General features: G+C 33.7%; 3 protein-coding genes and 1 long non-coding RNA gene across 26 annotated transcripts in view; 2 read left to right on the forward strand and 2 right to left on the reverse strand.

The window, feature by feature from the left end:
- On the forward strand, positions 1–3,553 carry LOC126918649 (uncharacterized). The gene is made up of 2 exons (XR_007711387.1): positions 1–1,632; positions 1,790–3,553. It is a non-coding gene; the product is annotated as an uncharacterized LOC126918649 (long non-coding RNA).
- LOC126918645 (glutathione S-transferase 1-like) lies at positions 3,460–20,406 on the reverse strand. Of its 21 annotated transcripts, none has more exons than XM_050726787.1 (8): positions 15,289–19,349; positions 13,503–13,744; positions 13,191–13,337; positions 13,049–13,107; positions 12,830–12,974; positions 11,285–11,452; positions 11,040–11,204; positions 3,460–3,708 (listed from the first exon to the last, which is right to left on the reverse strand). In XM_050726787.1, the coding sequence occupies exons 2-7, from the start codon at positions 13,506–13,508 to the stop codon at positions 11,061–11,063; spliced, it is 669 nt and encodes a 222-aa protein (XP_050582744.1). In that variant the 5' UTR covers positions 13,509–13,744; positions 15,289–19,349; the 3' UTR covers positions 3,460–3,708; positions 11,040–11,060. The 21 variants fall into 21 exon arrangements, with proteins under 21 accessions (XP_050582744.1, XP_050582722.1, XP_050582742.1 ...); XM_050726765.1 differs by lacking the exons at positions 11,040–11,204; positions 11,285–11,452; positions 12,830–12,974; ... (2 more) ...; positions 13,503–13,744; positions 15,289–19,349 and adding exons at positions 3,946–4,113; positions 5,500–5,644; positions 5,719–5,777; ... (2 more) ...; positions 7,959–8,112; positions 8,451–8,688 and having other exon boundaries at positions 3,460–3,865; XM_050726785.1 differs by lacking the exons at positions 11,040–11,204; positions 11,285–11,452; positions 12,830–12,974; ... (1 more) ...; positions 13,191–13,337; positions 15,289–19,349 and adding exons at positions 3,946–4,113; positions 5,500–5,644; positions 5,719–5,777; positions 5,861–6,007; positions 20,275–20,406 and having other exon boundaries at positions 3,460–3,865; positions 13,503–13,564.
- Positions 10,174–26,267, forward strand: LOC126918633 (tryptophan 2,3-dioxygenase). 2 transcript variants are annotated; one of them, XM_050726737.1, is made up of 7 exons: positions 10,174–10,669; positions 22,774–22,943; positions 23,417–23,619; positions 24,950–25,309; positions 25,382–25,631; positions 25,707–25,800; positions 25,883–26,267. In XM_050726737.1, exons 1-7 carry the CDS (start codon positions 10,641–10,643, stop codon positions 26,052–26,054), a joined length of 1,278 nt encoding a protein of 425 aa, XP_050582694.1. In that variant the 5' UTR covers positions 10,174–10,640; the 3' UTR covers positions 26,055–26,267. The 2 variants fall into 2 exon arrangements, with proteins under 2 accessions (XP_050582694.1, XP_050582693.1); XM_050726736.1 differs by lacking the exon at positions 10,174–10,669 and adding an exon at positions 22,169–22,495.
- The window catches only part of LOC126918638 (cathepsin O-like), a 2,611-nt gene continuing 1,633 nt past the window's right edge, over positions 26,143–27,120 (reverse strand). For both annotated transcript variants that reach the window (XM_050726748.1, XM_050726749.1), the window contains exons 6-7: positions 26,470–26,738; positions 26,143–26,393 (exon numbers count right to left, since the gene is read on the reverse strand). In XM_050726748.1, coding sequence (XP_050582705.1) covers positions 26,356–26,393; positions 26,470–26,738 — 307 coding nt within the window. In that variant the 3' untranslated portion in view covers positions 26,143–26,355. The remainder of the gene's footprint in view (positions 26,394–26,469; positions 26,739–27,120) is intronic.

A 27,120-nucleotide genomic window follows, 5' to 3' on the forward strand; every position in this document is an offset into this window, starting at 1 on the left:
TTACAAGCCATATATGATGCGAATAAAATAACAGATTTTTACTAAAATAACTGGCGGGTAAAACCAGTAAAAAACATTCAATTTGTACCAAATACATATTAATAGATCTAGTAGTGTACTAGTAGATAATATCTTAATACTTATGGTCGGTACTTTCATGGTGGCTTCAAGTTTTATGCGTTATAACCAATCATGGAAGTAAGATCTTAAGAATACACTAACGTACATCTAATCGCGATCCTTCCTACATTCTCATTGGCGAATTTCTCATTATTTTCTCTTTCACTCTCGCCACTATGTACCTAAGATCTACCAGTGTTTCGTTAACAATTGCCATTAACATCGTATAAATCAACATCTATCGTAACGAATATACGAAAAACGAACCTCTCTTCGTTCCAAATATCAGTGAAAAACTGTGTGAACCAGTTCCAGACAGCGTTTCAAAGAATTTCTTCGTTCGACAGGAGCAGATGGATCGAGGATTTTCGTGCGGGGACTTCGCCAAGAAGTTGATACGATCTTCTTCGTAGAACGATTTAAGCGATCGTTCGTTTATCGTATTTTCCGAAGCAGTATATAACAAGAAAAATATTGATCGACGGGGAAATATTCGATCGAAGCGAATCGAAGGTTGTCCAGGCAGGAACTAAATAGATTCGAGAAGACTTGGAGTGTGTAATTGAAAGTGTTTTTGTCACGGGATGGTTCAGGTATGTAGAGGTGACTTTAAGGGAGATAGACATCACAGAAGAAAAAAAAACGAACAACCGCATCTCCTCGTTAATATCCTCACAGCGTGAAGAGAAATAAATGGCTCAAAGGCGATTCCTCTGTGGTTCGTAAATATTCTCGCGTCTCTAATACAAAGAACGCTACGTGGAAGGGAAACTGAAGATGCTTGATTCTTTCCTTCATCTTCTTTCTTTTTCTTTTTTTTTTTTCTTTTCGGAAACGGTAAGTCCATTCTGGTTGACTGAAATGAGATTCTCCTTTTTTTTCTACTCTTTATCAGTCACGGGTGGTAATCCTATTAGCGGACACGAAAGAGGATAGCGGATTTCCACGTAACCGAATCGACAATCCTATTTATCTGTATTTTTTAAGCCGCATAGCTGAATCTAAAAATACGAAGCACGTGGTATTTAAAAAACGAGAACCAAAAAGCGAGAGAACCTGTCCGACCAGAGCTCGCCCTCCGCGTCCTATTTCGTAGAAATCGAGAATGCCGGGGCTGCATATGCGTTGCATTATACCGACGTAGTATCGGGCGATGCGCTGACTATATCAAAAAGTAAAGAAATGGTTGCATGAATTCATGCCAAGGGGAGATCCCACTGAAAAGGAAGAGTGAAAAACCTGTCTCCGTCGTTATATCGACAGTTACCTAATAAATATAGAGAGAGGCAAGGAGGAAGAAATAGGTAAAGTATGACGCATTTGCGAGACGACTAAACACGGTAAAGGAAGAAGTGGTGGCTAATTAATCGACTTCTCGTGCAACGCGTGCATTTCCCGTAATCACGTTGTTTTCCATACAGTATCCACGCATAGAAGACAATGAAAGTGGTCGTTTAGACAGATCGGCGATATTACAAAACGTGCAGTAGTTGAGCGTATTAACCGAACAAGGTAATAATTTCTTTACTTATCGATCTTCCATACCTGAATACATTGCTACTGAAAATAAATTACATAATATTTTATATTTGAAAAGATTAAAATCAGTCTATTTCAAATCGGTGTGTCTCTGTTAATTTTCAATACTTCATGATTATCGAAATTTTAGAAACCAACTGGAAACAATCAGATTCTCGTCGGTGGTTCTTCCAAACGAGATTGGTCGATTCTTGCGAAACTTGGAACTCGTTCAGTTCGATTCCTCGAAACCACCTACCGAGTGCAATAATCTAGACGAAACGTAGATTCCGATTTGCAGAGATCACGTTGATTCGCATCTATTTTTGGACGAAGCAACGAGAAACAGAATGTCTCATGCGCATCCACTGTGCCATATACGAGATTGGTCTTAAATCTGTGCAAATCTACAAAACAAATCAATATATAAAATCAAATAATGCTAAACAGAAAACCTAACGATTCATACCAAGTTACTATTATTGATATTATTTCTTGCAACTTTCTATCAAACGTATGATGCACCGCGGTGTAATGATGAACTATTACAAATGTAGTCGCAACCAGTTTCAATGGAGTAACAAAAAAGAAGGCAAAAAGACGTTTGTCCGTGCCATAAACAGGTTCAATGTCAGCGATTGCGTAGGTTCCATCAAACCGTTGCCAACACAGTTTTGACCTGTCACTGTAAACCATGAATTTTCTTGATTACCAATTAAACCAACCTTCCTCGTTTCCATTTCCGCATACGTCATAACGGCACACAATTTCGTGAAACTCGAAACTCCCAAGTTGATTTTTCGTCTGCCATACAAATAATTATGAAACAGATGAAAATGAAACGTCTCGAATACTAATCGAGAAAATGGATATCAGCCACGATTTTCACGGCTACGAAACGGCGTAAAGGCATAACAAAATCTGATGAAGGCTTGCAGTTTATAGATCCGCTGTGTAAACGTATCCAGAGTACAGAGCAAACAAGACATGTCGTAATAATCATAGATACGCGAATTAAAGGACGTCAGGCCCTCGATGATATTGTCTCGGCAATGATGGTGACGACAACGTGTAATATTTTGCTTCTGACAACGCCTCTTCTTCGACCCTCAACGCCAATCGTATCTTGAGCCATACTGACTCTTTGACATGGTAAGGTAGAGTTGTTTGAATCGCCTAACATCTCGAAATTCAATCTTGAACTTTCCATAATATATTGAACTTTTCATAATGTAATTAATCTAGTTGAATATTATGAGACACGACTAGTCTTTAATATAATAATGAAAGAGTGTAGGTGTAGAAAATATCGCGTGTACTTTAGATCCAGCAAGACCAAAAAATGCGGTGGAGTATAATTGTACGAATCCTCTAACATTCTTTTGTTTATCTATCGACCTATGTCGCATTGATAACAACGGAGAAATTCTATGGCTCGCAATCGTTGCTCCTTGTGTGGTCTTCACGGTCGAATGTCGATCATGTGACCATACAAATATCCTTGATAACACTAGAAATCAGAGAAAAAGATACAAAAGGAGTATCGCAAAAAAACAAAAGTGAAAATACGCGAAAGAAAGACACATTAATCAGAATACGAGTTATCTACCCTTCCGGGAAACATCGTATCCGGTGAATGATATGCACTGCATGTTGACAATAATGAAATGAGACCTTCGCTCGAGCGTTACTGCACGCCATTCGACGAATAATGCGTCGCTAATTAAACGACATTTTGTTTACGTTTTTTAAGTGAAGCTAAGAGACAGAGAGAGAGAGAGAGAGAGAGAGAGAGAGAGAGACTTTAAAATGGATCTGGTATAAGTATATATGTATTTTTATTCGTATTTATCATACAACTATGTATATAACAAATTATAGCAGAATTACAAATTTAAAAAATGATACGTAAGAACTAAGAAAAAATTGCTAGAACTTCACACGTATTATCAAATCAATCATCTCACTCTTCCACTCTGACTATAGATATATTTATTATATCTATATATATATATATATGTATATATGATACTTATTTATCTATAGATATATATATATATACATATATAGCTATTTTATATATTTAGGAACTGGGAAGTGCTGCACGAAGACGAGCATGTAACTTTTTAAGCCCTGGTACATTGCATTCATTGTAGCTCGATATTTCATCCTCGCAACTTTTTATCCAAGCCTTTACATTTGGATATTGATCCACATCCAACAGAACCTAGAGAAAACATTCGGAAAGAGGTCAACTGATTCTCGAAACGTTGTGATATTCGTTTTAATAAACATCGAACAACTTACAGAGATACTGCTGGCCACAGTTACGCAACTAATATCCGCGAGAGTGTAAGATTTGCCCACCAACCATTTCTTGCCTTCCAGAAGCTTATCCAAGTACGAGTACGCTTCCTTACATCCGTCCAACATTTCTTTGGAAATAGAAGACTTTTGTCCCAACATTATCGGTACCTATGACAGTGAAGTGTTACAAATAACATAAAAAGGAAAAATATATAAAGTGTAGAAAATGTAAGTTCGAATGAACGAGGAAATAAAAAAATTATAAATATTCCGAATTAATGATGTGGACATCATCAGCCTGTGAAATTATCTGTCACTGCAGAAGATTTACGTCATGAGCAACTGCGTTATAGTCTGCACAACATCAAACTTCCGGACGCACATTTATTTCCAAGGGTCAAAGTTAATTCGTATAACTTCTAAGTCCATGTACAACGCGCGCGTTATACTATAATCAACCGTACCGCATGCTTACAACATCAACGCTATGGCTTAGATTTAGGTTTTTAGTGTGAACTCTTAGTTTCTAAAAAGAATCTGTATATTTTCCTAAATTTATTCCCATATGTCGCTTTCACCTAGGCTTATTAATCCCCTGGATTTCTAACTAGAAACGTCATATAGTGATCGTTCGAAAATTTGCTTGAATTCGAGAAAAACATTAAAAAAATCATTATTCATATACATGACACTCGTTTCTCTCTCGTGATTCTCTCAAATATATATCACTGATTCTCTTAAAACATTAAAAGACTATTTTAGTCGCTCGAAACCGAAGGAAGACTGAGTTGTAAAAAAATTCGAAGGTCATAGCAAAATTAATATAATCCTCTATTTTCAATTTCTTGCCGAACAGAATCTTTCATCTTTTTCTCCAATTCATATAAACTTAACCAAAAACGCGCTTCTTTCTCCTGTTCGGAAAGCTTAAAACTTCCTGTAACACTAATTCGGCCCTGCTACTATTTAAAAGAGTATATGTATAGAAGTACACGTCCGAAAACAAGTCGCTCGTAGTTGGCCCATCGCGAACAAAAATGTGCAGTTAGCCGACTTTATTAGGCGCCGTAAGAGGTACATAGGATGCTCAAGAACTTCCTGCCGGTATCACATAATGCTCCTGCGCGTACATACGCGCGGAAAAGCGTATCGCATTAACCTCCTTTCGCGCGACTTAATCGGCCGCGCCGATGGCCGCCTTTGTCTACTGCAACACCATCGATAGGAGTGCACGAACTAAATGCAACTATATAAATACATAACGCAAGCGTTTCCTTCCGGTTTGTTTGAAAATCTGTAGCGCGATGAAATTCTTTTATCTTACTATACGAGTCGTGGTGAAAGTGAATCTGGAAAACTGGCCTTTGGATGTTTGACTATACAAGTATTAGCAATCACCATTGTTTTATACGTGCAACGGATTTCCCAACGATGGGAAAAACGTAAACCGATGACACAATTGGATAAGATGACAATAAGATGTGAAAAATCTGACATACAACAAATAAACTTCCCCACTCTCCTGGGTGTATACACGAACAACGAATTACTCACTATGGTGTGTTTCACAAGAGGGAACAGTGTCGCTGCTTCGATCATGAGATACTGATTAACCAGGGCTCGTACCTGGAGATCTTTCGGGTACAGAGAATAATCATAATCTGACAAATCATCAATGATATAACAGGAGATAGCGTGACTGAAAAGAAATCGATGCTAATTATTAAATGAATACATCAAGAATTCAAGCTAGAAGATATAAAAATGTTTCACCTATCGATAAGAACATATCCGCGCTCTTCCATCACCGGAATCGTGTGCAAAGGATTCATCTGGTAAAAAAAGTTAGAAACAAGTAGAAATTTGAATTCCATTTTAACGCGTTTCGTTTATTGGGAAGAGTTGAATTTTTTACTTTTAAAAATTCCCCTGATAGATGTTCCTTCTTAGCCAGGTTAATCTCGCGAAACGTGACGTTCAGCCCAAGTTCCTTAATCACCATTAGAACGGTACGACAGTGTGGACTAATGTCATTTTGGTATATGATAACTTCCGGCCACTCCTGTAACAATAATTCATCTTTTACACGTCCTGATACATCAGTATACTTTCAAGAGAAAATAATATCTTTACATCGATTTTATATAAAGTAATGCTCGTGTAACGTAATGTAATTTTAAATACGTGTAAGGAGAGTGCTAAATGGTTATTTTAAAAAACGACTCACTTTCATTTTCTTAAATGTATTATGCGAAGATGTAGACCTCTTGATGTTCTCTCAGCGACTGGCTAAAACAGATAATCGATGATTCGATATTGGATAATATTTTGATCATCGGCGCTCAGTTCGCCGCGATGCCGATGCCTGACACGAGTTCTCGAGAGAGGTTTCCGCGTCTTATCGCCCGATATATGCAAATGACGGGAACCAGGTATCTGTGTGGAATCTATTAGGTGTTGGTCCGATTTCTGTAACGTAACGTAATACATACGTATCTGGTATATATGTACCTCTTTTCTCACTTCCTGCTATCCTTCTTTTTCACGTATTGTTACACATATACAATAGAATAAAAATCACCTAACCATAGCAATAATAATCACGATTCTATTCGTTTCATCGATTTCTACGCTATACAAGTACACGTTAACGACCTTAACTGCAGTTCCGATTTTTACCTCCTACGTTGCTATGTACTAACAAATAACTTTTTCTAATTTTTCTAAACTTTTTTATAATTTCAAATTTCCTTCAATATCTTCGTACTTCTGCATTACAGTCGCGCAAAGTGTTATTCAAATAATCATCTTTGCCCGTTCAAAACCATGGCAAGGAAATAAATAAGTAAAAGTCATTGCCGCGAATAAGCATTAATTCTCGAGAGATTGATAATTCCATCCGTTAATTAGACTGCGAATTTCTATACAATTTCATATCCCTACGCAGGAAACTAAAGAAATGGTACATACGTATTAATTTATCTATATAGTACAGAATAGAATCTACGTACTAAGAATTATGACGGATACTCCATTCGCTGTATCTCTAAATTCACCATAAATGCATATATGATGTTGTATGGATGTATGCTGCGATTCATAAAACAAGAAATATTATCTATTCTGTTCTAATTAGAAAAATATACACGTATTCAAGTTTGATGTTCTCTTTATCCGTAACTAATACGGATACTACTAGATACTAATTGTCAACGACAGTTGAGTTATATTATTTCCATATTAAGTCATATGATATACCTTTAAAATTAACCGAGTACCAAAATGAATTTGGAAAGTTTCTTTATTTTCTTTCCTATCTTTTCACTTTTATTCGGCGCGAGTTGCATGTTTCACACGAAAGTTTTAGAAAATTGAGTTAGGAAATTTGACGAAATAAAATAAAAGCAGGTATGTATGTGTTTATTTACCGGACCAGACCTCTGCCCTTTGGAGTCTCCATGGCAAAACAAAAATAACGCAAATGACTTTTTCTTCTTGAAATTAAATAAAAGCATCTTATTTAAATATTCATGCTACATATATTTAATATTCACACGTTAGATTATATTATACAAATATAAATAAATATGTATATATAATATATGAATATTAAATATATATATATATTGTTGTTTTCTATATTCAGAGGTAGGATCACAATAGCTATTATTTTACACCTTGGATAAATCTATCACACCGTTCTGTGCCAAAAAAATCTTTTTTGCACATTCCTACATGGGTTAGGGATAAAAAAACAAAAGAACATCTTAAACCTATCGATTGAATCTATCGATTGTAACTAGAACTATCTTCTAGTTACTATTTCTTGTAACTAACGCATCTGTATATGGATAGCGAGCACGAACTCACGTTATCATTTTCAACATATATTTAATTATAATATTTAAGAAAACGTATTTCTAATAAACGAACCTATCAACATAACAGCGTTATATAGTCGTTATGATACATAATTCGATATTATCACGTGATGACTTAGTAACGATACTTACTCAAGAGATATATAAACAGCGTCGTCAACAGCTACAGACTGTCTGCAATAAATAATCGTGCTACATGTATACATGAGTAACTTAGTAACCTTCAATACTTCAGTTTACCGATCCTGTTCATCGGATTGTACTCCTTTCAGAAGTAAACTACCAACTGTAAATATTTAAGGACGAGTTATTTATTTATCTTCTATTATAATCGTACTACATGTATATATAAGTAACATAGTAACGTTCAACACTTCAAATTGCCTATCCTGTTTATCGGATTTTACTCCTTTCAGAAGTAAACTACCAACTGTAAATATTTAAGGACGAGTTATTTATTTATCTTCTATTATAATTTAATTTGATCATCTTCGACGCACTTACATTTTTTCGTTGAAAACAATTTTTTGCATATTAAACATTTCTTCCTTTTTTCTTAATTTCAATACAAGAATAAAAAATTGACGTTTAATATGTAAATCTCATAATACAAAGATCTCCTACCTTTCTAAACAAATGTAACGATTGTTTGCGCTTGCGTTTATGGCCGGCAATGTACATTACATACAGACCAAGTTCATCGTGTCTATGGAAATCAAATGTATAATGTATAATGTAACTACGGTTCACTAATTTTCTCACGAGATACACGTAAATAGTTACTGTAGCTGATCGTTCTCGGTCCACTGAAAGTATTCTACTGCCTGGTTAACTGACCAATTTAACAAGAGAACATCTACACGATGAATTCTGTCTCAACGAGAAACGAATAGAGAGATAATATGCGACAGCAACCTTGCCCGTTAATATTTTTAAGGTTCTAAAGTTAGTAAAAAGACAAACATTCGTTTGATCATTTCGAGGATGAAACAGATCGTACATAGCAGAATTTCATTTGAACTAACTGATGAAAATGTTAGAAATATTTTGCAGATATCTTTTATAAATATAGGTATACCCGTTATACGTGCGATATGCGAAACTCTTGACATGTCATTATCATTGTTTCGAGTCAATTATCGCGTTTATATCGTTAAAGTTTGCGACAAGTTGGAAAATACGTGGCCGTGAAATTTTTCAATGATTCGCTGAGCTGGTGTATCTGATCACCATTTACTGGAACGAAATTTTAATCGAACTTCTTCGATTATATTAACTTGCGAGTAGCTGCAAAAAATATTTGCATCCATCTTAAATAGCTCACTTATCTTTTGTAGTAGGAAAAAATATTAATAGAAAAGAATATTCGGTACGAAGGGGGAAATATGTTGATGGTCAAAAATATTTTCTCGAGGCCACTTTTTTTCGAGATTTCAAGGTTATCGAAGTATCTTTAAATGATACTATATATAATCATTACAACAGTCTTGTAACTGATAAGAAAACAAATTCGACGATACGTTATTCTTGGTACGGCACTGGATTACATATCGACAACGAATATAACCGAGCATAATTTCAAAAGCGTTACGAATTCGTAGCACAAAATAATCTGATAAATGAGGGCAGGGTCAATGTTACGCAATGTCCCATTACTCTCCGCAATACGAAAACTATCGATGTTCTGACCGTTTACGATAACACGTTGATAGATAGCGGAAGAAAAAGCAATTAATATATTACGAAAGATTAACGATCCCATGAATTAAGAATATTTCAATACTCTGTAGAAATATCTGTAGAAATATCTACTCGGAAAAATATTTTCGATTCCTATAATTTGCTAAACCCGTTAACAATAAAGAGATGTGAAAGATTAATTTCATAAATTTGTCACTCAATTACATAATTTGCGAGATCTATCGTCTCGATCATGCAACTATGCTGATTTAAAAAGTTCATTTTCGCGACACCTAGCATTCACATGCCTATTTATGACTATTAATTTCGCAGCAGGTGAACGAATGCCATTTTTGTTTCTAACAGTAGTACAGGTAGATTTTGCATTATCGATCAAAACATATATAAGCATATCGTAGAATAACAAGATGAATTTCACAATTTATGAAATCGTTCATAATTCTGAATCATTTTAGTTATTATGCCATCTTTAATATGATTAAAGACCACTTATCAATGATGAAACTCCTAATTTTTATATATTCGATATTTCGATGATCAATATTCTGTAATCGCGGAAATAAAAACACGTGTAATAGAAGGATCGGCTTATCGATTAAAAAACTCTATTCCTTCTACTCATATATACATACATGATAACCCGTAGAAAACAAAATTCTTCTGTCAATAATCAAACGAAGTAGTGTAATAACATTCTTCGCAGATACTAGAATGTTTATAGATAGCTTTCTAATATACAAAAACAGGCAAAGAAGCTTAATCAACAATCAATCGTTCATTCACGTGCCGTCCAACTTGGAAATATAAGAGGGATAGTTTCGCGAGTCGGTGGTCATTCAGTTTGTTCAGTTGTGGCTCAACCACCTAGCTGACAACATGTATCCGTTTATGATATTTGCAACTGAGTGATGCTCGTTGAAACTTGATAAAATGTCATCCTGAACTGAGAGCTTGCCTAAAGTGAACTGTTAGCATTGTAATTTATCGTGACATTTATTTATAGTTCAACTTTTAATTGTTGCTTCTAAGTGACATATTATCTTCATGTATAAATATATTACAATTCGACAAACAGAATTTGAAGCAGGCGTGATACTTTCGGTAGAATAAAAGATGGCGTGTCCCTTATCAGGTGGTATTGCGTAAGTAATCTTTTAAAAATATTTTCTTGTTATATCGAATAATGCGTCGTTAATTAAACGACATTTTGTTTACGTTTTTTAAGTGAAGCTAAGAGAGAGAGAGAGAGAAACTTTAAAATGAATCTGATATAAGTATATGTGTATTTTTATTAGTATTTATCATACAACTATGTATACAACAAATTATAGGAAAATTACAAATTTAAAAAATGATACGTAAAAACTAAGAAAAAATTGTTAGAACTCCACACGTATTATCAAATCAATCATCTCACTCTTCCACTCTGACTATAGATATATTTATTATATCTATACATCTATATATGTATATATGATACTTATTTATCTATAGATATATATATATATATACATATATAGCTATTTTATATATTTAGGAACTGGGAAGTGCTGCACGAAGACGAGCATGTAACTTTTTAAGCCCTGGCACATTGCATTCATTGTAGCTCGATATTTCGTCCTCGCAACTTTTTATCCAAGCCTTTACATTTGGATATTGATCCAGATCCATCAGAACCTTGAGATAACATTCGGAAAGATGTTATCTGATCCTCGAAACGTTGTGATATTCGTTTTAATAAAAATTAAAAAACTTACAGAGATACTGCTGGCCACAGTTACGCAATTAATATCCGCGAGAGTGTAAGAGTCGCCGACCAACCATTTCTTGCCTTCCAGAAGCTTATCCAAGCACGAGTACGCTTCCTTACATCCGTCCAACATTTCTTTGGAGATAGAAGACTTTTGTCCCAACATTATCGGTATCTATGACAGTGAAGTGTTACAAATAACATAAAAAGGAAAAATATATAAAGTGTAGAAAATGTAAGTTCGAATGAACGAGGAAATAAAAAAATTATAAATATTCCGAATTAATGATGTGGACATCATCAGCCTGTGAAATTATCTGTCACTGCAGAAGGTTTACGTCATGAGCAACTGCGTTATAGTCTGCACAACATCAAACTTCCGGACGCACATTTATTTCCAAGGGTCAAAGTTAATTCGTATAACTTCTAAGTCCATGTACAACGCGCGCGTTATACTATAATCAACCGTATACTATAATCAACGCTATGGCTTAGATTTAGGTTTTTAGTGTGAACTCTTAGTTTCTAAAAAGAATCTGTATATTTTCCTAAATTTATTCCCATATGTTGCTTTCACCTTGGCTTATTAATCCCCTGGATTTCTAACTAGAAACGTCATATAGTGATCGTTCGAAAATTTGCTTGAATTCGAGAAAACATTTAAAAAATCATTATTCATATACATGACTCTCGTTTCTCTCTCGTGATTCTCTCAAATATATACCAGTGATCCTCTTAAAACATTAAAAGCATTTTTTAGTCCCTCGAAACCGAGGGAAGACTGAGTCGTAAAAAAATTCGAAGGTCATAGCAAAATTAATATAATCCTCTATTTTCAATTTCTTGCCGAACAGAATCTTTCATCTTTTTCTCCAATTCATATAAACTTAACCAAAAACGCGCTTCTTTCTCCTGTTCGGAAAGCTTAAAACTTGCTGTAACACTAATTCGGCCCTGCTACTATTTAAAAGAGTATATGTATAGAAGTACACGTCCGAAAACAAGTCTCTCGTAGTTGGCCCATCGCGAACAAAAATGTGCAGTTAGCCGACTTTATTAGGCGCCGTAAAAGGTACATAGGATGCTCAAGAACTTCCTGCCGGTATCACATAATGCTCCTGCGCGTACATACGCGCGGAAAAGCGTATCGCATTAACCTCCTTTCGCGCGACTTAATCGGCCGCGCCGATGGCCGCCTTTGTCTACTGCAACACCATCGATAGGAGTGCACGAACTAAATGCAACTATGTAAATACATAACGCAAGCGTTTCCTTCCGGTTTATTTGAAAATCTGTAGCGCGATGAAATTCTTTTATCTTACTATACGAGTCGTGGTGAAAGTGAATCTGGAAAACTGGCCTTTGGATGTTTGACTATACAAGTATTAGCAATCACCATTGTTTTATACGTGCAACGGATTTCCCAACGATGGGTAAAACGTAAACCGATGACACAATTGGATAAGATGACAATAAGATGTGAAAAATCTGACATACAACAAATAAACTTCCCCACTCTCCTCGGTGTATACACGAACAACGAATTACTCACTATGGTGTGCTTCACAAGAGGGAACAGTGTCGCCGCTTCGATCATGAGATACTGATTAACCAGAGCTCGTACCTGGAGATCTTTTGGGTACAGAGAATAATCAAAATATGACAAATCATCAATTATAAAACATGCGATAGCGTGACTGAAAAGAAATCGATGCTAACTATTAAATGAATACATCAAGAATTCAAGCAAGAAGATATAAAAATGCTTTACCTATCCGTAAGAACATATCCGCACTCTTCCATCACCGGAATCGTGTGCAAAGGATTCATCTGGTAAAAAAAGTTAGAAACAAGTAGAAATTTGAATTCCATTTTAACGCGTTTCGTTTATTGGGAAGAGTTGAATTTTTTACTTTTAAAAATTCCTCTGATAGATGTTCCTCCTTATCCAGGTTAACCTCGCGAAACGTGACGTTCAGCCCAAGTTCCTTAATCACCATTAGAACGGTACGACAGTGTGGACTAATGTCATTTTGGTATATGGTAACTTCCGGCCACTCCTGTAACAATAATTCATCTTTTACACATCCTGATACATCAGTATACTTTCAAGAGAAAATAATATCTTTACATCGATTTTATATAAAGTAATGCTCGTGTAACGTAATGTAATTTTAAATACGTGTAAGGAGAGTGCTAAATGGTTATTTTAAAAAACGACTCACTTTCATTTTCTTAAATGTATTATGCGAAGATGTAGACCTCTTGATGTTCTCTCAGCGACTGGCTAAAACAGATAATCGATGATTCGATATTGGATAATATTTTGATCATCGGCGCTCAGTTCGCCGCGATGCCGATGCCTGACACGAGTTCTCGAGAGAGGTTTCCGCGTCTTATCGCCCGATATATGTAAATGACGGGAACCAGGTATCTGTGTGGAATCTATTAGGTGTTGGTCCGATTTCTGTAACGTAACGTAATACATACGTATCTGGTATATATGTACCTCTTTTCTCACTTCCTGCTATCCTTCTTTTACACGTATTGTTACACATACACAATAGAATAAAAATCACCTAACCATAGCAATAATAATCACGATTCTATTCGTTTCATCGATTTCTACGCTATACAAGTACACGTTAACGACCTTAACTGCAGTTCCGATTTTTACCTCCTACGTTGCTATGTACTAACAAATAACTTTTTCTAATTTTTCTAAACTTTTTTATAATTTCAAATTTCCTTCAATATCTTCGTCCTTCTGCATTACAGTCGCGCAAAGTGTTATACAAATAATCATTTTTGCCCGTGCAAAACCATGGCAAGGAAATAAATAAGTAAAAGTCACTGGCGCGAATAAGCATTAATTCTCGAGAGATTGATAATTCCATCCGTTAATTAGACTGTGAATTTCTATACAATTTCATATCTCTACGCAGGAAACTAAAGAAATGGTACATACGTATTAATTTATCTATATAGTACAGAATAGAATCTACGTACTAAGAATTATGACGGATACTCCATTCGCTGTATCTCTAAATTCATCATAAATGCATATATGATGTTGTATGGATGTATGCTGTGATTCATAAAACAAGAAATATTATCTATTCTGTTCTAATTAGAAAAATATACACGTATTCAAGTTTGATGTTCTCTTTATCCGTAACTAATACGGATACTACTAGATACTAATTGTCAACGACAGTTGAGTTATATTATTTCCATATTAAGTCATATGATATACGTTTAAAATTAACCGAGTACCAAAATGAATTTGGAAAGTTTCTTCATTTTCTTTCCTATCTTTTCACTTTTATTCGACGCGAGTTCCATGTTTCACACGAAAGTTTTAGAAAATTGAGTTAGGAAATTTGACGAAATAAAATAAAAGCAGGTATGTATGTGTTTATTTACCGGATTAGACCTCTGCCCTTTGTAGTCTCCATGGCAAAACAAAAATAACGCAAATGACTTTTTCTTCTTGAAATTAAATAAAAGCATCTTATTTAAATATTCATGCTACATATATTTAATATTCACACGTTAGATTATATTATACAAATATAAATAAATATGTATATATAATATATGAATATTAAATATATATATATATTGTTGTTTTCTATATTCAGAGGTAGGATCACAATAGCTATTATTTTATACCTTGGATAAATTTATCACACCGTTCTGTGCTAAAAAAATCTTTTTTGCACATTCCTACATGGATTAGGGATAAAAAAACAAAAGAACATCTTAAACCTATCGATTGAATCTATCGACTGTAACTAGAACTATCTTCTAGTTACTATTTCTTGTAACTAACGCATCTGTATATGGATAGCGAGCACGAACTCACGTTATCATTCTCAACATATATTTAATTATAATATTTAAGAAAACGTATTTCTAATAAGCGAACCTATCAACATAACAGCGTTATATAGTCGTTATGATACATAATTCGATATTATCACGTGATGACTTAGTAACGATACTTACTTAAGAGATATATAAACAGCGTCGTCAACAGCTACAGACTGTCTGCAATAAATAATCGTACTACATGTATACATGAGTAACTTAGTAACTAACGCATCTGCATATGGATGCAAATTCCAGTGATTCCCTTTGGAAAAATCTCATGAATATAATGATGGCGGTTGTCTATATGTTTCGTGCGACCGTGGAACACTGGATTTTGAACTAAACAATGATGAACAATGGATTTTGAACATAAGCAGATGCCATGGTTATATCCAATTGATATAAATCCAATTTTAATTTAGCAGCTAAGGCCATTATAACTCTAATTGAAGTTAATCGTGCCACGGGAGCGAAGGTTTCATTGTATTCAATACCTGGTTTTTGAGCTAAACCTCCCGCTAATAATCTTGCTTTTCTGCGTTCAACTTTTCCATTTTCATTATATTTGTTGTTTAAAACCCATTTTGATCCAATTGGAGATCTATTCACTGGACATTTTACTAATTCCCAAACGTTATTTTTGATCAAGCTGTCATATTCCTTTTTCATGGCTTCTTTCCATTTTTCTACATGAGGTCCAGATGATAATTCATCTATAGACTCAGTCTAATTATAATTAACTAATTGTACCGTTTATTGATTAATTGGGTCAGTTTTATAAATTTTCCTTGGTCTACCAACATTTCTTGTTCGTATTGTTTGGCCTTCCTTGGCCCCTCTTGACCACAAATCTATCTTGAACACAATTTTCATTTTGATTCATGTTTTCACCATCATCATGTTCTTCCTCATGAATGTCTTCTGAGATTTCTTCGTCAAATTCTTGACTTATCAGTTCATATTGAAATTGTTCAAGTTCATTTTCAGTTTCATCATTGTGATACTGAATATTTCTTAAAAAAGAAACATCTCTACTTATTATGACTTTTCTTTTACTTGGATCCCATAATCAAATGCTTTTAATTCATCGGAATATCCAATAAAAATACATTTTGTTGATCTTGCTTCAAATTTACTTTTATCGGGCCGCTTATTTAATGCATAAGCTTCAGTACCAAAAATTTTAATTTGATTCACATTTGGTTTCCTTTTATGCCAAATTTCATATGGTGTTTTATCATGAACTGTTGGGCACCTATTCCTAATATATGACGCCATATTAACAGCTTCCGTCCAAAATTGGATAGGTAACTTTGTCTGGATTAACATACATCATATCATCTCCACAATTGTTTTATTCATTCGCTCAGCTACTCCATTTTTCTGAGGTATATGGAGAGTTGTAAATTCCCTGTAAATATCACAATTTTCCAATTCATTTATGAAATCCTTTCCTAAATATTCCAAACCATTATCAGTTCTGAAAGTTTTTATCTTTTTACCCGTTTGTCTTTCAACTAAAGCTTTAAATTTCCAAAATGCCTTTTTAACTTCATCTTTTGTCTTAAGGATATACACATATACAAACCTTAATGTGTCATAAATAAAGGTAGCAAAATACTTTGCTCCACCCAAAGATGTTTGTCTTATAGGGTCACGTACATCAGAATGTATCAGTTCTAATATTTCCAACATTTTTAATTCAGTTCTCTTTGGCATTGGGGTTGCTGCCTGTTTGCCTTTCAAACATATTTTGCAAGTATTCATTTTATTCAATCTTACGTTAGGTAGGCCATTTGCAATATTTTTATTTATTAATCTTCAAAAATCAGATTCATTTAAGTGTCCATATCGATAGTGCCAATCCATAAGTGTATTTCTGTTTTCATATACCATACCAATATATTCGAATTTTGTATCTACAATATATAAATCCTTTTTATGAATTGCAGTAATAACGATTTCATCTTTTTTTCCAAATATTGTAGCCATTTTATTTGTAAATACAATCCCTTTTCCATTTGCTGTAACTTTTGATACTGAGATCAAATTTGCTTTTAATTCTGGTATATATAATGCGTTTTCCAATCGAAATTTCTCAAGTTTGTTTTTTATATAACTAAATAATTATTGCAGTACCTTTACCTTTGATTTCAGCTAATTTGTCATTCGTTAATTTTACTTTTTGATTTTTTATTGGCTCTATGAATTCAAAAAGTCGTTGGAATAAGACCTGATTTCTCGTTTTATAAAGCAATATTTTACAAGTCTTGAAAATGCAAACAATTGGAAGCATTCGAATTATTGCAAAAACTGAAAAGGATACCAATGGAATGCTCTGATATCGAGGATAGTGAATTCTCTGAGTGTGAATGAAGTAAACCAGGGGAAAAAAATTGAAATTTGTAATGATAACAGTAATAGTGACATTAGTGACAAAGAAAATGAATCCTCAGAAAGTGAGTAAGAGAACATTTTGAATGTACGCAAAAGACGTGCTCGGATGCTTTCAAGTTCTGAAAGTGAAACTGAAAGTGTACAAGCTAGTCCAAATGAAATTGCCGTAAACGGAACTAAGTGGGAAAGAATTCAAGAAGGGTCAGCTTCTGGGAGATTACTCTTGCACAATATATTCAAAGACACAACCGGCCCACGAGATATGCAAAAAAAGTATCATGAAAGATAAAGTAATTAGCGCACTTTCCTTACTGATCGACAGCCATATGTTGCAACATATATCTTGCACCGAATCAGAAGCCTCTCGAGTTTTGGGTAAAAAATGGATTCTTACAGAAACAAAATTGAAAGCATTCCTTAGAATATTGTACGGGGAGCATACGAAGCGAAAAATTTGAAACTTTCATATTTGTGGAATACAAAATGGGGACCAAGCTTCTTTTCCAGCACAATGAGTCGAAATGAAATGAGTTGAAATATTGACATTTATTCGATTTGACAAAAAGATGATAGAAGTCAACGTTTGAAAAATGACAAATTTGCACTAATATCATCGGTATGGGATAAGTTTATTGAAAACAGCCAGAATTGCTATAAACCTGGTGCAAACATTACAATAGACGAGCTACTTTTCCCAACCAAAGCCAGATGCAGATTTACGCAATATTTACCGAATAAACCCGGCAAGTTCGGAATTAGATTTTGGCTGGCATCTGATATTCAAATAAAGTATGTTGTAAATGGATTTCCTTACTTAGGAAAAAGTGAAAAGGACCTACCTGAAACGGTCTAATTTTATAATAAAACAAAATTTGGGGTAGATATAGCAGACCAAATGGCAAGAAAATATATCGTGAAATCGGGATCAAGAAGATGGCCACTTCAAGTATTTTTTAATATTTTAGATTTAGCTGGCATAATTTCCTGAATTTTAAATAAGAAAACCACAGGTGAGCAGATATCCAGAAAAGATTTTATGTTTCAATTAGTAGAAGAACTTGCCGCTGACAATGTTTGCGAGAAATGCACACAGAAGAAAGCTTACGTTTATAAGAAATGTGATGAATGATAAATTTTGTATCTAATAATTTAAATTATATTTGTATTTTATTTATTCTATTACGCTTATTGCGCTTATTATTGTATTCTTATATTATACTTCTTATATTTACCAATGAAAATTTATTTTAACATTCTTATTACCAAAAGTTTTGGTACTGAATATTCTTCATTATTGTACTTATTGTTATTATTAAAGTTATTATATAGTTTTTATGATCTCAGAACATGGAATTCCTTTTGTAAGATAATAAGAGGTCAATAAATATAAAAATATTCTACTATTACGTATTTTTTAAAGACCGGGCATTTCGACCGACTTTGGTAAAGATTGGCTACGTTTCAAATGCCGGTAGCTCTAGTATTGCCGCCATTTGCAATTTCCACGCGTCGTAATTTTCTTTGTTTACCCTTTCAATACTTAACTCGCCCTGCTCAACATTTTTGTGTTCTTTTGATAACTATATTAGCACGTAAGCAATTATTATTTATTCGATAAAGCGCCCTTATGATATTCAACAATGAATCATCGATCACGCACTTTTTTCTTTCTTTTTTTAAGGTTATCTTCTGCGCTCCTCAATATTACTACTATTAATAATATTTTCAATAAAAATAATAACTAACTATTGAACCTGGGCCCTTTCTATATTCAGAGGTAGGATCACAATAGCTATTATTTTATACCTTGGATAAATCTATCACACCGTTCTGAGCAAAAAAAAACCACATTCCTACATGGATTAGGGATAAAAAACAAAAGAACATCTTAAACCTATCGATTGTAACTAGAACTATCTTGTAATTACTATTTCTTATAACCAACGCATCTGCATATGGATAGCGAGCACGAACTCAAGTTATTATTTTCAACATATATTTAATTATAATATTTAAGAAAATGTATTTCTGATAAGCGAACCTATCAATTTAACAGCGTTATATAGTCGTTATGATACATAATTCGATATTATCACGTGATGACTTAGTAACGATACTTACTCAAGAGATATATGAACAGCGTCCGCAAAAGACTGTTTGCAATAAATAATCGTACATGTATATATAAGTAACATAGTAACCTTCAACATTTCAAGTTACCTATCCTGTTTATCGAATTGTACTCCTTTCAGAAGTAAACTACCAACTGTAAATATTAAAGGACGAGTTATTTATTTATCTTTGTAGAGATCAGAAGTAAACTACCAACTGTAAATATTTAAGGACGAGTTATTTATTTATCTTCTATTATAATCGTACTACATGTATATACGATTAACATAGTAACGTTCAGCACTTCAAGTTGCCTATCCTGTTTATCGGATTGTACTCCTTTCAGATATAAATTACCAACTGTAAATATTAAAGTTATTTATTTATCTTTGTACTCCTTTCAGAAGTAAACTACCAACTGTAAATATTCAAGGACGAGTTATTTATTTATCTTCTATTATAATTTAATTTGATCATCTTCCACGCACTTACATTATTTCGTTGATAACAATTTTTTGCATATTAAATATTTCTTTCTTTTTTCTTAATTTCAATACAAGTATAAAAATTTGATGTTTAATATGTAAATCACGTAATACAAAGATCTCCTACCTTTATAAACAAATGTAACGATTGTTTGCGCTTGCGTTCATGGCCGACAATGTACATTACATATAGACAAAGTTCATCGTGTCAATGGAAATCAAATGTATAATGTATAATGTAACTACGGTTCACTAACTTTCTCACGAGATACACGTAAATAGTTACTGTAGCTGATCGTTCTCGGTCCACTGAAAGTATTCTACTGTCTGGTTAACTGACCAATTTAACAAGAGAACATCTACACGATACATTCTGTCTCAACGAGAAACGAATAGAGAGATAATATGCGACAGCAACCTTGCCCGTTGACATTGTTAAGGTTCTAAAGTTAGTAAACAGATAAACATTCGGTTGATCATTTAGAGGATGAAACAGATCGTACACAGCAGAATTTCATTTGGACTAACTGATAAAAATGTTAGAAATATTTTGCAGATATCTTTTATAAATATAGGTATACCCGTTATACATGCGATATGCGAAACTCTTAACATGTCATTATCATTGTTTCGAGAGTCAATTATCGCGTTTATATCGTTAAAGTTTGCGACAAGTTGGAAAATACGTGGCCGTGAAATTTTTCAATGATTCGCTGAGCTGGTGTATCTGATCACCATTTACTGGAACGAAATTTTAATCGAACTTCTTCGATTATATTAACTTGCGTGTAGCTGCAAAAAATATTTGCATCCATCTTAAATAGCTCACTTATCTTTTGTGGTAGGAAAAAATATTAATAGAAAAGAATATTCGGTACGAAGGGGGAAATATGTTGATGGTCAAAAATATTTTCTCGTTGCCACTTTTTTCGAGATTTCAAGATTATCGAAGTATCTTTAAATGATACTACATATAATCATTACAACAGTCTTGTAACTGATAAGAAAACAAATTCGACGATACGTTATTCTTGGTACGGCACTGGATTACATATGGACAACGAATATAACCAAGCATAATTTCAAAAGCGTTACGAATTCGTAGCACAAAATAATCTGATAAATGAGGGCAGGGTCAATGTTACGCAATGTTCCATTACTCTCCGCAATACGAAAACTATCGATGTTCTGACCGTTTACGATAACACGTTGATAGATAGCGAAAGAAAAAGCAATTAATATATTACGAAAGATTAACGATCCCATGAATTAAAAATATTTCAATACTCTGTGGAAATATGTGTAGAAATATCTACTCGGAAAAATATCTTCAATTCCTATAATTTGCTAAACCCGTTAACGATAAAAAGATGTGAAAAAATGAATTTTATAAATTTGCCACTCAATCACATAGTTTGCGAGATCTATCGTCCCGATCATGCAACTATGCTGATTTAAAAAGTTCATTCTCGCGACACCTAGCATTCACATGTCTATTTATGACTATCAGTTTCGGAGCAGGTAAACGAATGCCATTTTTGTTTCTAACAGTAGTACAGGTAGATTTTGCATTATCGATCAAAACATATATAAGCATATCGTAGAATAACAAGATGAATTTCACAATTTATGAAATCGTTCATAATTCTGAATCATTTTAGTTATTATGCCATCTTTAATATGATTAAAGACCACTTATCAATGATGAAACTCCTAATTTTTATATATTCGATATTTCGATGATCGATATTCTGTAATCGCGGAAATAAAAACACGTGTAATAGAAGGATCGGCTTATCGATTAAAAAACTCTATTCCTTCTACTCATATATACATACATGATAACCCGTAGAAAACAAAATTCTTCTGTCAATAATCAAACGAAGTAGTGTAATAACATTCTTCGCAGATACTAGAATGTTTATAGATAGCTTTCTAATATACAAAAACAGGCAAAGAAGCTTAATCAACAATCAATCGTTCATTCACGTGCCGTCCAACTTGGAAATATAAGAGGGATAGTTTCGCGGGTCGGTGGTCATTCAGTTTGTTCAGTTGTGGCTCAACCACCTTGCTGACAACATGTATCCGTTTATGTTATTTGCAACTGAGTGGTGCTCGTTCAAACTTGACAAAATGTCATCCTGAACCGAGAGCTTGCCTAAAGTGAACTGTTAGCATTGTAATTTATCGTGACATTTATTTATTGTTCAACTTTTAATTGTTGTTTCAAAGTGACATATTAACTTCATATATAACTATAGAACAATTCGACAAATAGAATTTGAAGCACGCGTGATATTTTCGGTAGAATAAAAAATGGCGTGTCCCTTATCAGGTGGTATTGCGTAAGTAATCTTTTAAAAATATTTTCTTGTTATATCGAAATCTATGTAATGCTTGCTAATTCTTGATTTAAATGATGAAATTGTACATTCCTTCGACAATAATCATTTTTTCGATTTAAGAATAAATAATCGTCAAAATTAATCGTTGTGCGAAATGATATCTGACATTTTGAATCAAATAATTTCCGTTACATTTTGGATTGAATATGGAGTGCTTTAAATAACATATAAATTAATGAATTTAAATTTAACGATAAAATTGAATTATTTGTTTTTAGAGAAGATCATGAAACTGATCATCAAGAGACTGATCAGTTGGCCGAAGGTTCGGGTATGCTTTACGGCGAATACCTTCGATTGGATAAAATCTTAACCGCACAAAGGTTACTAAGCGTTGAATACAACAAGGAAGTGCACGATGAGCATCTTTTTATCATCACTCATCAGGGTAATAATTTTTATCGTTGTAACATTCGTAACAAATTATGGACTATATTATGCAACAGAGGTTTGACTTTATTTATTTGTATCAAAAATTAATTTCCTGTTCCTCTATGGTAATATATGTAGCATATATTACTCATGCCATTAAAAATTATTTCAGATACTATACTGTCATTCTTAGTTAAATTATCTTATCTAGCTTCTTTATCGTTTTTCAATATATGTTCCAATATTTCACGATACTCGTTTTTTTTTTAAATAATGTTATAGATAATAGAAATTAGATATTTGCAATTGAATGAAGAAGGATAAAGATAGCACAAGAAAAATGATGAAAGATCAGTTTTCTTCGAAACGGTGTTTCAAATAATAATAATAATTGGTATATTTTTAAGTAAAAAGGGTAATACACGAAATTTAATTTGATAAAAAGAATGACTACCAAAGGAATTATATTTTTCTATCTTTAATCCATAGCGTATGAACTCTGGTTCAAACAAATTATCTACGAATTGGACTCGGTCAGAGTACTTTTCAACTCCGAACCAAGCAGCTATGATTTCAATGGTACCTCTAACAATCTCACTGCTCTCCAGAAGACTCGAATTTCCCAAGTTCTGAACGAATCAAGAACGCTGGAAATCTTGAAGAGATTAAACCGCATCGTTCTCATATTAAAAGTAAGCAAAGTAGGAAATCCTTGAGATAATCCTATCTCATGGATGTAATGATGAAAACGGTAGAACGATAAAAGATTGTTTAAATAATGAGGAAAATAACGGTAAATAGGTTTCCCGCGCAACGCGCACATCGTCGGGTAATCCTATATTCTAGGAAAAGAAGGCCAGTGGCCATATGTTGACAATGACAGTGATGGAAGGAATGTGAACGACCCTTAATCGGAAGCCAATTAGAGCATTGATACTTATGACAAAGGGTGCTTCAACGTTACATCTAATCACATTTCGAACATTACCCTTCAAAATTGGCATACGTGCTACTTTACAAATCACAAGTAGAAGATACTACAAAAAATATTTGAAACTTTCAAGACACGATAATACGCAGATGGCAACACGCATCTGCAGAAACAGACGTATTTTCAATTAATCAAATAACGAAAACTTTTATATTTATCGAGTAAATTCAAATAATCAAAGAAGAAATGAAAAATCAAGTCCGACTTGCGCTAATAGGATTTGTTCTCTGTAAACTCACATTTCTTTCCCTTTTACAAATCATCTGTTTTAAAAACAATATTCTTTAAAATATTGTACGCTTTTCACGATTGTCGTATAACCAATATCACATGAAAGTTTACTAAGCGGATCAAGGTTCTTAGCAATGCGACACTTTTTCATTACTATCACTTTTCTCCTCCTCTTTCATGCCGGAATAAGAAAGACTGTGGGAACTGTAGAAATAACAGTGGGATCTAAGTAAGTTAATACCGCTGGACGATATGCGACACCCCGCACTGACATGCATAGATCAGTTAGGCAACAAGCGCATTGGCGCTCTTTCCATACCACAGAATACAGGTGTGGTTACCACATTTTCTTTTCTCGTTCTGTTGAAAAATTATATAGCAGGGTTAAGTAAGTGGGATTTAATACGGAATACAATCGTGTCCTTTTAGAACTGCTATTCAAAATGATGTTTCCACCAGAAACCATAACGAGACTAGTATTTGAGTTACGACCATATTCAATGTTATTGATTTTTTATTTCCCTTTCATGTCTATGTTTTTAAATTTGATTATTAGAATAGCTGTAAAAGAATTATTACTATCTTAACGATTATTTCTTCCTCGTACGATAGGAGCATAAACGCGGAAACCATATAAATGCAAGTACGGTTGCTTAGGCGTAGACTCGGTAAGATCGATTGAACGTCTGTATACAAAGACAATAGATAGACCTTAAAGATGTACATATATTCGATATTGAAAATGTCTAATATCCAAAAGATGACATTCTTCAATATTCATACGAATATGCATCTTCCAGTTGCTAGTGGACCAAGTAACAATTTTGGAAACCATGACGCCACTGGATTTTATGGCATTTAGAGAGTACCTATGCCCAGCTTCGGGTTTTCAATCGCTACAGTTTCGTTTATTGGAGAATAAGTTGGGTATGAAACAGGAGCATAGAGTCAAGTATAATCAAAGTTACGCCAGAGCATTCGGAAGGGATCCAAAAGCTATCGAAGCGATTAAACGTTCGGAAGATGAACCTAGTCTCAGTTGCCTTGTTCAGAAATGGTTAGCAAGGACACCGGGTCTAGAACCTCATGACTTTGATTTCTGGGGGAAATACAAAAAATCCGTCGAGGAACTCCTCGTCGAGCAGGAGCAACTTGCTCAAGTAATCATTTGCTTTACGTATGCAAATAATTTTATTTTGGAGAAGCGCTAATGCTCCTCATTGTTTTCATAGAAACATACGAAGGAACAAGACAGAAATTATCATTTGGCAAATGTACGTTCTCGGAAAGCAGTATTCGAGACGATCTTCAACGAATCTCTTCATAATGCGCTCGTATCTCGAGGAGAGAGAAAATTCGAGTTCGGCGCTCTTCAAGGTGCGGTGATGATTACGTTATACCGCGACGAACCAAGGTTTAGTCAACCTCATCAAATTTTGACCGCATTAATGGATATCGATTCTCTAATTACTAAATGGAGATGTAAGAAAATGTATTTACTTGATCTAAGCATTTTATAAGTGAGTAAAATACTTGAATTTCTTTTTTGCCCGCCAGATAATCATGTTCTGATGGTTCAAAGAATGATTGGTTCCCAACAGCTTGGAACCGGAGGATCTTCGGGATATCAATACTTAAAATCTACTTTAAGGTTGGTATACTTATTTATATGTTTTTATGAAAAATATTCTAAATGACGTGTTTCATTAATAACATATATTTTTCGTTGATAGTGACCGGTATAAAGTATTTTTAGACTTATTTAATTTGTCCACATTTTTAATACCTCGCCATATGATTCCGCCGTTAACGAAACAAATGAAGACAAAATTATCCATTGACTGTAACGGATGGAATCCTGATGATAATCAAAACAATTCTGGATGTACAGTGGATGATACATAGAGAAATAAGGCTTGATACCATGAATGTTAAGATACGTAAATAGGATGGGTAATGAAGTATCAAACGCATAAATATAGAAACGACGACATAAATCTCTATTTTATTTTATTTTACTTTAACATATATATTAGAATATTTGTAAAAAATATACAAATGGCCGCAATTGTATAACAAATATTGGAAATACAATCTTATGAATGTTATTGTTATTAATATTATAGTCGCTTTCTAACACATCTATACATCTTAGGACCGATATATAAAATACTTTTTACAAACATCTCCGTTTATAAAGATCACCTTAAAGAATATCTAATGACGAAACTTGATTCGCTATGCCTGTTAACAAAAAAAAGATTCGATATAAAATTAATAAGTTTCCATTATGTGTAAATACAAAATAAGAAGCCCGTACCGCATAAATTATTGCCTATTCCTATGTACATATAACCTTTATCGCCGAAGTTTGTTCCCCATGAATTTTTTATAATATAATGTGGTATGGCAGCTGATTTGTCGTATCCTATTATCTGCACAGCATGATTCAGATTACCAAAGGAACCATCACAGTGATATTGTATTATACCACCTAAATAATTTTGCCAAGATAAAGCGTTTACTACTGCCGCCACTGGTCCATGAGTGGCCACTGTTATCAACAGTTCATCTTCTGCATCTACGAAACTAAAGTCCGTTAAACCTTTAATCTTCTTAACGGCAAACGCTGCAGGCGAATATTATTCGTTATAGATTGTAGATAACAGCTATTTAGTTAACAAACAAATGAAAACTTTTTATCCAAATTTTAAGTTAGCAAAATTTAATTAACTTTTCAAGTAACTTTTCATTCAATTAGATTCGTAAGAAGAAGAAGAAACTTTCTCATGTCATACAAATAACACAAACCGGTTAGCTTATGTAAGAAAGACATTTATAGCTAATTATACATGTACAAAATAACACACATTTATGCCATAATACGTTACGTCTCATTTTTTTACCGATTGAAAATGTCTAATACTTAAATATAATCTTTCATTTGAAATTGTTAATGTCATGTAATATA

The sequence above is a fragment of the Bombus affinis genome, chromosome 7 (assembly GCF_024516045.1).
Source record: "Bombus affinis isolate iyBomAffi1 chromosome 7, iyBomAffi1.2, whole genome shotgun sequence".
Taxonomy (NCBI): domain Eukaryota; kingdom Metazoa; phylum Arthropoda; class Insecta; order Hymenoptera; family Apidae; genus Bombus; species Bombus affinis.